The sequence below is a fragment of the Oratosquilla oratoria genome, chromosome 24 (genome assembly GCF_046742065.1).
Source record: "Oratosquilla oratoria isolate Oo_2021 chromosome 24, ASM4674206v1, whole genome shotgun sequence".
In the NCBI taxonomy this organism is placed as follows: Eukaryota; Metazoa; Arthropoda; class Malacostraca; order Stomatopoda; family Squillidae; genus Oratosquilla; species Oratosquilla oratoria.
This window is the reverse complement of record NC_134800.1, coordinates 59,524,832-59,536,918: the sequence shown is the minus strand read 5'-3', so window position 1 is coordinate 59,536,918 and position 12,087 is coordinate 59,524,832. Positions and strand designations below refer to the sequence as shown.

The 12,087-nt window shown below is 36.8% G+C and overlaps 1 protein-coding gene across 1 annotated transcript in view; it reads left to right on the top strand.

Annotated features, from left to right (window-relative positions):
* The first annotated feature begins 1,001 nt into the window (after positions 1 to 1,001).
* Positions 1,002 to 12,087, top strand: part of LOC143038691 (transforming growth factor beta receptor type 3-like) — a 30,668-nt gene continuing 19,582 nt past the window's right edge. Inside the window, exons 1-10 of the mRNA XM_076208248.1 lie at positions 1,002 to 1,175; positions 4,404 to 4,589; positions 4,755 to 4,923; positions 5,410 to 5,545; positions 5,887 to 6,079; positions 7,884 to 8,073; positions 8,280 to 8,372; positions 9,209 to 9,453; positions 10,712 to 10,840; positions 11,039 to 11,192. Of these exons, the coding sequence (XP_076064363.1) occupies positions 1,002 to 1,175; positions 4,404 to 4,589; positions 4,755 to 4,923; positions 5,410 to 5,545; positions 5,887 to 6,079; positions 7,884 to 8,073; positions 8,280 to 8,372; positions 9,209 to 9,453; positions 10,712 to 10,840; positions 11,039 to 11,192 (1,669 nt within the window). The remainder of the gene's footprint in view (positions 1,176 to 4,403; positions 4,590 to 4,754; positions 4,924 to 5,409; positions 5,546 to 5,886; positions 6,080 to 7,883; positions 8,074 to 8,279; positions 8,373 to 9,208; positions 9,454 to 10,711; positions 10,841 to 11,038; positions 11,193 to 12,087) is intronic.

Here is a 12,087-nt window from a genome sequence, read left to right as displayed (position 1 = left end):
TGGGAGCCAAGGGAACCCCCAAGGAAGTCATAGGATTTTAAGGGGAACCCTGGCCTGCTGTTACAAGTTATGTTTCTATATAATATTTTATTATTGTTATATTTATTATTATTATTATTATTATTATTATTATTATTATTATTATTATTATCATTATTGTTGTTGTTTATTAACCTTTTTGGTAGGGTGGGGTTAGGGAGAAAAATGAAGGGGAACCATACGAATGTTGATATTTAATTCATGTGAGAACTACTGGTTTCTCGGAGAACAAAAAAACGGATTCCAAGTCAGATCTATAGCCAGAATTTATTACTTGGGGGGGGGAACTTTCTGTGTGTGTATGTATGTATATATATATATATATATATAATATATATATATGTATATATATATATATATATATATATATGGGGGTGGCTGATCGTAATATTTGGGTGGGCTGAACGTAATAAAAATAATGTTGTATGACGCTTGCGGACACAGTAACACAGCAGTGTTGTGACACCAGCTTCAGACGCTAACTGACTGTGATCATCAGTCAGGGCCAACAGTGCATTGGGCACCATGTAGGGGTCATGCAGTACAAGCACGTGCAGGTGGTGCCAAGTTGCAAGATAATAAATGAAGGACATATGTTTGCAGCAAAGTACGTACATTCACGAAACCCTTTGGTCTGCACCGAACTGCAAACTAACTTAAGGTTTTTATTCTGACAGTCATTGTATGTGGAAAATAACTGAAAAATACAAATATATGAGCTTGAGAGTTTGGGGGTGCTACTGATTTTTTGTGTGTGGGGGGGGGCTAAGCCCCTCCTTAACCCCCCGTAGCAACGGGCCTGTTCCAAGTTGCTCGATTATCACTGTAACCATGAGAAGCCAAGAAGTCATTACACTGTGGTGTAGTATTTGCCAAAGCGACAGAGATCTGCATTCGAAGCCCGTACAATGTCTAATGCGTTTTTCTTTTCTTTTCTCTGGTTTGTAGGTGTATGATTTATAATGCGATTTTTTCTGATTGCAGGATCGAGGGACAGCGTGCTCTGTGTGGTGGAAACACCTCTCAAGACACCCTACTTCACCTCAATCGTCCAGATGCCGACAGAGTGCTATGGCTGTGCCTGGGTATCATCTGTTACAGCAGCTCCCGTTGCCAAAAGGCACTCCATTGAGCAGGTAAAAAGACGCAGAAGCAGTCAATACGAGTCGAATTCCCCAAATTCTCGCGGGCAGCATCAGCTGCCTGACATACGATGATGCATCACAATACTCGCATTATAAAATATAAAGTTACAACTGTCTTACTCGTTCTCTTTCACTCTAAATATTGATAACCACATAAATATATGATCAGGCCCAGTCTACAGAATATGGAGGCACGTAGCTAAAACTACAAAATAAATATAATCAAGACGACGCCGCCGACATCCTCATATACCCACTTGCGCCTCATGACGCGTACATAAGCATCAACGTATGGAAGGGGTTGTTGATATATATATATATATATATATATATATATATATATATATATATATATATATATATATATATTTTTTTTTTTTTTTTTTTTTTTTTTTTTTTTTTTTTTTTTTTTTTTTTTTTTTTTTTTTAATACGTAATACTACCCAAGTTGCTGATTCTGGGTAAAGATGTGCATTAACGCCCAACAGTGATTACGTTTATATAAAATAGTCATTTTGTTTACAAAATGATCTATAAGTAGTAATAACAATTCTTATCATGTAAGTGCGAGAAATATCTACAAAACTAATGAGAAAATGAGAAAATGGGTAACGAGTTAATAGCAAAGTAAAAAAAAAAATGGATTTAGGGATTCTAATCAAGGATGATCTATCGCCAGAGCTAAATAAAGAAAATAACAGAAGAGAATCACAACTTACTGAGTAATATAAGTCTCATTTCATTACATTAAAGAGAATATGATAATGAAAATTATAGAAAGTCTGATTTGTCCCAGACTGGAATATGCAGTGGTTATGTGGTCACCAGTCTGGAAGGTTTATATATATATATATATATATATATACATATTCATGTATATATATATATATATATATATATATATATATATATATATATATATATATATATATATATATATACAGACGCTCCTCAACTTACGTTTTAGTTACGTTCCGAACGGCCGAACGTAAGTTGAAAATGAACGTAAGTTGTTACTGTACTATACATCCGTAAATTCTATTACCGTATCTTATAAAACACCCCTAAATCATTAATTATACAAATAACATTGTAAAATAATAACATTAATTTCAAATAAATTAAATTCAAGCAACATAAATTGAGATGGTGGAGGAGGAGGGGAGGAGGAGGAGGAGGAGGAGGCAAGGCATGTTCAGTTTGTCGTTTGTGCAATGTAAACAATGGACGCAGCGTCATGCGCAAGTATCGTTTGAACTACGGAGAGCGCACTAAACTAAAAAAATCACTCGATTTTTTTTTTTTGTCAGTTCAAACGTAAAATCGAAAAAACGTAAAACGAATGAACGTAAGTAGAGGAGCGTCTGTATATATATATATATATATATATATATATATATATATATATATATATACATATATATATGCATATATATGTATATATATACATATATATGTATATATATACATATATATATGTATATATATGCATATATATGTATATATATACATAGATATATATACTAGTATGTATATATATATATACATATATATGTATATATATACATATATATAATGTATATATATACATATATATATATATCTACTCGTATGTATATATATATATATGTATATATATATATATGTATATATATATATATATAATCTAAAACACGCTGTGGAAGTCGGGGACAGGTGGTATTACGGTGACACTTTGTCCTAAAGATATTCTTGAAAAAGCGCTTGGGTAAGTCGGGGTCAGGTATTCTTCTTCTTCTTCTTCTTCTTCGCGTTCTTCGCGTTCTTCTTCCTCGCGTTCTTCGCGTTCTTCTTCGCATTCTACTTCGTGTTCTTCTTCGCGTTCTTCTTCGTATTCTTCTTCGTGCTGGGGATCCCGTGTTGGGGTTCCGCCCCGAGGCCGAGGCCGAAGGGGAAAACGAGGGATTAGAGCGCGGAAAGCTGCGGCCGTAGGCCGCTGTTTGCGCAGCCAAGCCTCCGGCGAAGCCGGGGAGGGCGAAGCCCGCGGCTTGTATACACACACACACACACACATATATATATATATATATATATATATATATATATATACATTATATATATACATATATATATACATATATATATATGTATATATATATATATACATGTATATATATACATATATATATATATATACATATATATATATATATATATATATATATATATATATAAGAGAGAGAGAGAGAGAGAGAGAGAGAGAGATTACAAAGGGCAGCAACCAAGAAGATACAAGACATTTCATGAAAGACTGAAAAACCCGGACTTCCCACATTGGGAGAGTGAGGAGAGGTGACATGATGTTATTTAGATCAGAGAAGGGTACAGTAATCCTCGTGTTACGACGGAGGTTCCAAACGTAATGCCGAAAACCGATTTTTGGCTTAAGTACCAACTTGACTAAACACATTCCATGGTGACTGCTTTCCTGATCTTCGGTGCAGTGCCAGCAGAAGGGAATGCCTCACATTTGGGTGCCATAATGAATGGCAATCCCACTTCCCCAAAAAATGTATAATTAGTAATCTAAACTAGCGCTTCCTTCTACGGTTTATCGTCGCATGACACATGTTTTCCGCCGCTTTCACTAACTAGTTTTTTGTACTGTTAAAGAATTCTAATAAATAAATCAGCAAAGCGGAATGTACAGGAATAAGCACTGCCATTGTCTTAATCACGAAACTGCGGAATTCGAGACCGTCGTAAATCGAGGACACCCAGTAGATAAAATGGACAGAGGATTTGCTGGTATGGGATAAATGATCAACAAGAGGCCATAGTAAAAAGTGTAAACAGCAACCTTGTTTAAAGTGTACATAGAAGTGTAGACTCATGGAACATGTTAAAAAAAAAAGAAAATTCAGGCCAAGAACATAAATGGATTTTTCATGAAGGGAAACGGAGAACACATCTCCAACCAATTAGGTAAATATGCCAGTACAACACAGGCAACAGTTCAATGCTCCTGCTCAGAAAGATCTAAGGTAAGGGCTTAAATGAGGCTGTTGCCAGCTTCTGTGGGACTACAGGTTATACTGTACATTGATTGATGAAACACAAGGTATCAGTTATTATTAATTTAATACTGGTGTTTTTATATTGTGTGATTTCAATACTGTACCGGAGTCTAACCTAGGCTAAATCCACAGCATCATTGATATGAAATTTGCTTTCCTTTAGGTCCATATTGTGATAGTTGATGACCCAGAGGGTGGGGCTGTAGATGTGGTGACCAAGATAGAAAATCCAGAAGGCACGTCCCTGGAGAATGTGGCATTGGTGTTGCACTCCACACGCAGTCCTGCACCTGTTGTCTTCACAGTGGCAGCTCAGGGTGCAGCAAACAGTCTGCAGCATCTCCTTTTGGTGAGCTTAACAATCTACCAACAATTTCAAACTCTAATAATTTTTTGTTGGTGTAGGCTGTTTATATATCATAAAGTATTGTTGCTTTTTTAGTGTGTCATATTATCACATTTCCATGTTGCATTGTAATGTGTGAGAATTCATTCTAAACTTTTGCACTTGAAGGTGATTGGAGGAAATGAAGTGAGAGGTAACAACGTGCAGTACCGAATTGCACATCACCCACAAGTACCTGAAGAGGATCTTATTGAATTTGTAAATGAAGAGTTTGGTTTCATTACATCCTTAACCAGGGCCCCAACAGCCAACAAGCTGGAGATTGATCTAGACTCAAGTAAATCCTTTTTCCTTTTGTTTAATTTAATATAGCAAGTGAGACAACACAGTAAATCCTTTTTACTTTTGTTTAATTTAATATAGCAAGTGAGACAACACAAGACTGTCATCAAACTTTGCTGATATGGAAGAAGACCATATAGAAACAAAATTATGGTATTAATCCAAAGCAAAAACAATTTTAATTAAATTGGATATTGAAGGAAGATTGTAGGAATGAAATGCTGAAGAGGTCAAGAATATACAAGAAATTATGGCTATATTGTTAATAGCATTGTTTGCACCAGAATTTGGATATGTAAAACCTATAGAAGATAACAATACTATTTTCAGTTTTTCTTATGTTCAGCTATTCCTTAACTTTGCTGTGATAAAGGAATGCATGTTGAACATCCCCAAATTCCATAAAACCATGTTCTTGAGTTTACCATATTTTTATGTTGATACTATTAAGATGTAATGAATTTTTTCCCTCTTCTTTCAGAAGTAATTGAAAACTCAGAGAAATTTGGGTGTGATGCTAATGTAAGTGCAGCGAGTTTAGTTAGCAAATGTTTTACGTCCATTGAGCAGCCAGTGGAAGGATGCTTTCATTACAATATGCTGGGTGTTAATTCAAAGTAAGTGCCATGTTCTTAGTATTTTTGTATCATGTTCTCAGTACTTTCTTGCAATATGTTAATAATTGTTATTTCAAGCATAGGCTGAAACAGAATAAGCAGTATTGCTGTATTATAAAAAATTATTATCATAGTAATTCCCATATTACACTAGCATTCTTTTTTAAGAACAGGAAAAGACTGAAGAATACATTGTCATTTATTTTGTGAGTGAATCTCCTGTGAATGAAAAGTCATCTTTTGCAAGATGCACAGTAGATACCCTGTATTGTGGTAATATAAAAGAATAAACGGATTGTAGGGATGATCTACTGACAGACATTTTCTTTTCTTTTTTCTAGTGACATCCACATAATTCAGTTAAATGGAAGTAGTGATGCAAGCAACAACATAATACTCGCAGTTGTTGGTGGCAGCGAGAGGAATGCCAATTCTGTTGTGGAAAGAAACTTAACATTGGTGCTCCAGGCATCTAGACCCACCACATGGGATCTGCATGCTGAAAACCTTCATGGCACCATTACCCTACTTGTTGTGAGTTTTACTTATTTTCAGTGAGCAAGTATTGTATTGACTTTGGATACCACCTTTGTAAGAGGAAAAATAAACCTTAGTATATATATGTATGTATGTAAGTACTGTAAAATCCTTGTGGATTTGTGATGGGTGCTTGATACATTTAGTTGCATGTTTTTCTTGTTTGTTGTATTCATCTATACTAGATCTACAAGCTGACTATGTGTTTACTAGCCTTGATCAGCATGGTAGCCAAATTATGTGAGAGAATTGTGAAAGATGGACCATATAGTTTGATGAGATGGGGGCCTTGTCAAATATTAGGAATCAATTCGACTTTAGAAAAAGAAGGTCCTGTGCATCAAATCTGTTAAGTTTTGAATCAAGAGTTGTTGGTGTGCTGCAAGAGATGGTTGGGGACTTTGTGTATTTAAAGCTGGAGAAAACTTTAGGCAAGGCTGGAATGCATGAAGAATTTACTAAAGAGAGGTGTATGAGAATAGTTGTGAAGGATGAGATGTCAGATTGGAAGGAAATGAGTAATTGGATCTATCAGGGATCAGTTCTTGCACTTGTAATATTTGTAATAGATGTCCACATATAGTTACAACAACCTATTCACAGTGGGACTGCACAGCCAGACAGTCTAAGGTAGTGGTCTCCAACCTTTTGTAGGCTGAGGGCTACATCTGTCATTATAAACACAGCGGAGGGGGCCTTCCCCAGAGAGAGAGTGAGATTTTCTTACCTTTCAAAAAGTTAGTGAGAAGGCTGGCTCTGTATTCCTTCTGCTATCTTGGATATCTCGGGGGTGTAATTTGTAACTGCCATTCTCATGCAATCATTCAGGTGACTATCAGTTAGATGTGACCTATAATTCGATTTTAAAATTTTCATTGTTGAAATGAAGGATGTTTCACAGTTTTCTGGTTGACCCTTGCGGGTGCTATAATAGGGTCCTGAGGGCACCATTGGCATCTGCGAGCTACAGGTTGGTGACCGCTGGTCTAAGAAATGACTAAAACAACCTTTTTGTAGACAATACCAAGATCATGAAAAAGGTAAAAAAAAAAAGTAGGAAACTTGCAATTAGTCAAGGGAACATCCAGACAAGATTTATGTTTATATTCAGGAATAGAAAATTTAATTTAATGTTGGGGGGTGGGGGGTAGAAAGTAGGAATAGAACAAGACAGAGTTATATAATGGGAAATTGAATACTAAAGCAAAGGAGGAAAGGTACCTGGGAATCAAGGTTATGGTTATTTTGCCACCTGACAAACATATACTGGAGAGCATGAGAGACAAGTAAGCTGTTAAGTGTCATTTCACTACATTGTAATGTCCATGGATTAAAATAAACACCTTTATTTTATTTACACACACACATGTTTACTTGATTGTTTACCTAATTTATACATGTGTATAAGTAACAGATAAAGATCCTTGGGGTGTGGGGATGATCAATGTAATCTTCCCCCACCCCCAGAAAAATAAATGATTACATATTCAGTGGACAAGATGCAGGGATGACCTTTCATCCAGGAGGTGCCAGGATAAGCGGGAGGGGAGAGGGGAGTGGAGTATGTAGGGGATGGAATGGGTGGGAGTGGTTTCTATGCCTTTGTTTCTTGGCTACCTCCCATGTAAGAGGAAAAAAAAACCTTTGGTATATGTATGTATGTATAGAGGAGGAGGCGGGGATGATGACATAGGTCATCTCTCCTCCTCCAACCAAAATTCCAGGGGGGTTATATCTCCATCCCCCTCAGGACCAATGACTATGTATATCTCCTCTTACAGTGCAATGTTCCTATTTTCAGGGTGGTGGTGGTCAGGTGGAAAACACATCTGTGTCAGGGACTGGGTTGCAGGTGAAAGTACGCAAGTTTGAGGCACCAGCAATGTTTGATCAGCTCATTCTTAAAGTCTTGACCAATATTGGACCACCTGTTTCCTACACACACACAACAAATCCAAACAAGATTAGTTTTAAAGTTCCACCCAAGAGAGGTTTGTTTTATAGTACTTTTATGAGAGATTTATTTGTACATTTATACTTCTTGCTTCATTTATATCCAACATGAGAGAATGATATCTTCAAGAAAAGATGCTATTAAGTTAGCTCTCTTATTATTATTTGAAACATAATCAAAAGTTTGCTACTGAATCGCTCTGATAAAGGTAGTTAGTTTATCATATGTTCTTTATTTTTCTAGTGATGGAGCCAGAATTTGGTGCTGATGATGTACATTACATGCAACCACTTCCAAGGAATCCATTTTTGCCAGAAGGACCGTTGGCTCCAACAGGTACAAGAAATCTCATACTGGAGACATTGTTTAGTTTTCATATTTCCATGCATTTTATTTGGTTCCTTCATATTTATTGTCCACCTTTTCTTTATAGACAGTTTCAGTGTGAAAAGTAAATGGGAGAACTCCCCTTATTTTGTTGAATATAGAGTGCTTGGGTTTTATTGCTGTGGATGTACTGTGTCTTGCTACATTGCTTCTGACCCAGGGCAATGGGTGGGATACAGGGATGACCCGTCATCCATGAGGAGCTAAGATGAGATGGGGGGAAAGGGTGGTGGATGGGAGTGGAGTGGGTGGAGTAGGTAGGTGTCTTTGACTTGGCTACCCCCCTTATAAGGTGGGTAAAGCTCTTGGTATATAGATAGAGGGTTTTATCGCATTCAAAACAATTTATATAATTTACCCCATTTGCATATAACGATTTTCTTTGGTAAATGCCAGATTCTATTCAGCTTAGGGGAACTACAGAATGCAAACAGGACATATACAGTAATTATCTCAAGGAAAGCATCACTATAACCCATTTGCACCTGTTGTATGGATTTTTGTGCATTGAGGATTTTGTTTGGAGTATTGCCAGGTGATTTTATTTAGAATGAAAATGGGATATTATATCTTCTTTGTTTTCTCCTTTTTTCTTCTTCTTTTTAAGAACATTAATGGTTCTTCCTCACTGTTAGTGTCAAAGAGGGGCAATACTTTGTCCCCCTGCCCCTAAGTGAAAACAAGATTTGAAGGTGAGGTGTCTAGCCAGGTCTACACAGAACAGAATGTTCTAAAAACTGTTAATATAATGAGTTTTCTAAGCAAAACCTTGTTAATTTTTCCAGCAACAACTGAGGATGCCCTCTCATTGGTGCAGAAAGCTTTGACTGTTGAGTGTCAAAACAACATTATGACTGTGTCCATCTCAAGAGCGGTGATGCTACTCCTTGATGGGCTGTCCATGGCCCTTGTGGATCCGTCCTGCCGTGCCACAACAAACCAGACCCATTTTATCCTTACTTCGCCCTATGGACAGTGTGGAGCTTCAGCAAGACAGGATTCGCCTTACAGAACCACTTATATTAACTATGTAAGTTCCTTTATTTGATTTGACAGGTTGTCTTAGATAGTCCATTAGTCATACCAACATGTTAAAAGGATGATCATACAGTATTTGATTCTTATGAAAACCCTTAATAGGGAAGAAACTGGACTATTATTTGTTGCTATAGTGGAGAAATGTCACATGTCAAAATTGCTAGTAATGTTTCAGCATTACTGAAAGGCGTCTTCTTTTACTATGCATGGATATGCCAAGTGACTATTTTGCTGTGTGGTCTTAAATTTATTATTGTAGTCTTCAGTTCAATCATAAGTACCTATTGTTCCCATTCTTTTTCCATATTGCCCACACCACAAATCTACCCATATAGATTATTTGTTGCATAGGTTCTATGCTGTCAGTATTTCAGGGGCTTAATGTCATCTCCTCTCAAAAAAAGAATATTAACAAATTTTTAACTTCCACTATTCCTCAGTTCTTTGATCCCCCCTTAAATCTTTCTTCTACCACTTCTGTGACTCCACCTCCTCAGCGGAATATAGTCCCCACAGAGCTGGGTATTCCTTACCGAATACTAAATAGTACACATCACACATGTCGGTATTGCCATAATCACTACTTGATTCAGTGTTCCTCTTGCACTTCCCCTCAGCAATTTACATTTAGTTTTCATCTGTTCTTGTACCCATCAAAATATAATCAGATATCTGGTAATCTCATCATTATTTGTACCTAGGTATTAGTTCCTTTTCAGGGAATATGTTCCATCTATCTGTCCATATACTTAAGGCTTTTTTCTCCTTATAAGGGAGATGTCTATCCAAAGTATGCACCCACCCCCACCCATCCATCACCTATTTGTTTCCCTATTATCTTAGCTCTTTGTGGATAAAGGGCCAGTGCAGCAAGATACAGAATATGTTTTTTGCTATCAGTCATCTCATAAGGTATTTATAACATTATTCCTTCATTCTCATCTGCTGTATCATCCACTCCTATAATTGATTGTTAACTTTGTATTCATGCTTTCAGTTACCACCATCTTGTCTTCTCTTGTCTTTTTTTTTCTCTCTCTCTTTCATTTAACTTTTCCTAGAATTTGCAGTAACATTCTTTCCTATCTCATGCCTTTCAACTTTCCTTGGTCTGTATATTTCTGTTATTGCTACCATTTCATTTCTTATTCTGGTTTTACCCATAGATATTGTGTTGCTTCTGGCTTCATCATGTTCTATTATAGTAACAAAAAATATATATTCTCTGATTCATTTATTTACTTATTTAGGTTCATCTTGATCTTGGGCCAAGTGTTAGTGATGATGAGGACTTTGATGGTTCAGGCTATGGTGTAGATGAACATTATGACCCACACATCAAGCCCATCCCAGTAAAGTGTCATGCAACTACTACACCAGTAAGTGAAACCACTTTTATTATGTACAAAATGTGCTTCAAATTACAAATGTTTTTATGAGTGTTTACTGGTATTTAGTCAATATTTTCTTTATCCTTAATATCTATCAATCTGTATACCAATAGGCTTCTTCCCCTTTATAAGTAAGGTAGCCAGCCGTAATGTAATATGAAAATTGATAATGTTATTGTATTGTAGGAACCCAACAACAGTACACCAAGGGAATCTGGAGCTGATTTTCACATGGAAGTGTTTAGAGACTCAGACTACAAGAGCCCAATTCATGAAGATGATTATCCCACAACAGTACAAGTGAATCAGTGGCTCTATGTGAAGAACAGCATGAAAAATGGTAAGCAGCCTGTATTACCTTGTATGATAAAGTGCGTAAGTTAGAGTTTAAAGGTTTTAGCTATTATTAGTGAACTACCAAAACAAATTAATTATTTTGGTAGTTCTTGGCAGAAACATGGAACATAAAAGACAGAGTTTAAATGTGTTTGAGATGAAGTGCCTTAGAAGCACAGTATGAGTTACTAGATTGAATAGAGTGAGAAATGAGGAGAGTAGGGATGGAAAGGGAGTTGGGAGATAGGGTTGGTGAAAGAGTATTGGGATTGTTTGGACACATGGAAAGAATGAGTGAAGAAAGATTAGTAAAAGAGATGTGGAAGGCAGATGTGTGGGTGACCAAGGATGAGATGGATGGATGGGGTAAAAGGGGCATTGGGAAAGAGGGGAATGTCTGTTGAGGAAGGAAGGGAGAAGACAAAAGATAGGGGTGAGTGGAGAAGGGTTGTGTATGGATAATGATGATGGAAGGGAGTGGGGGGGGACAAGGGAGTAGGAATGATATTTTAATGCAGCCAAAAGGGATTTCTCCCATCTTCTCTTTTTCTACACGAGGGGACAGAGAGGTGGGGTTCCCATTTAATGAAGCAGCCTTGCTGTGGATGTGCTGTGTCTTGCTACATTGCTTCTGACCCAGGGCAGTGGGCAAGATACAGGGATGACCCATCATCCAGGAGGAGCCAAGAAAAGAAGGAGGGAGGGGTGGTGAATAGGAGTGGAGTATGTATGAATGGATGAAATGGGTGAGAGTGGATTTATGCCTTTTCACTTTGGCCACCTCCAATGTAAGGGGGAAAATCCTGTTGGTATATATATATATATATATATGTACCAAAATAAATAATACCTTTCTGCTCTCCAGAATAAATTTGACCTTGACAATTGTTCCTTGAAGT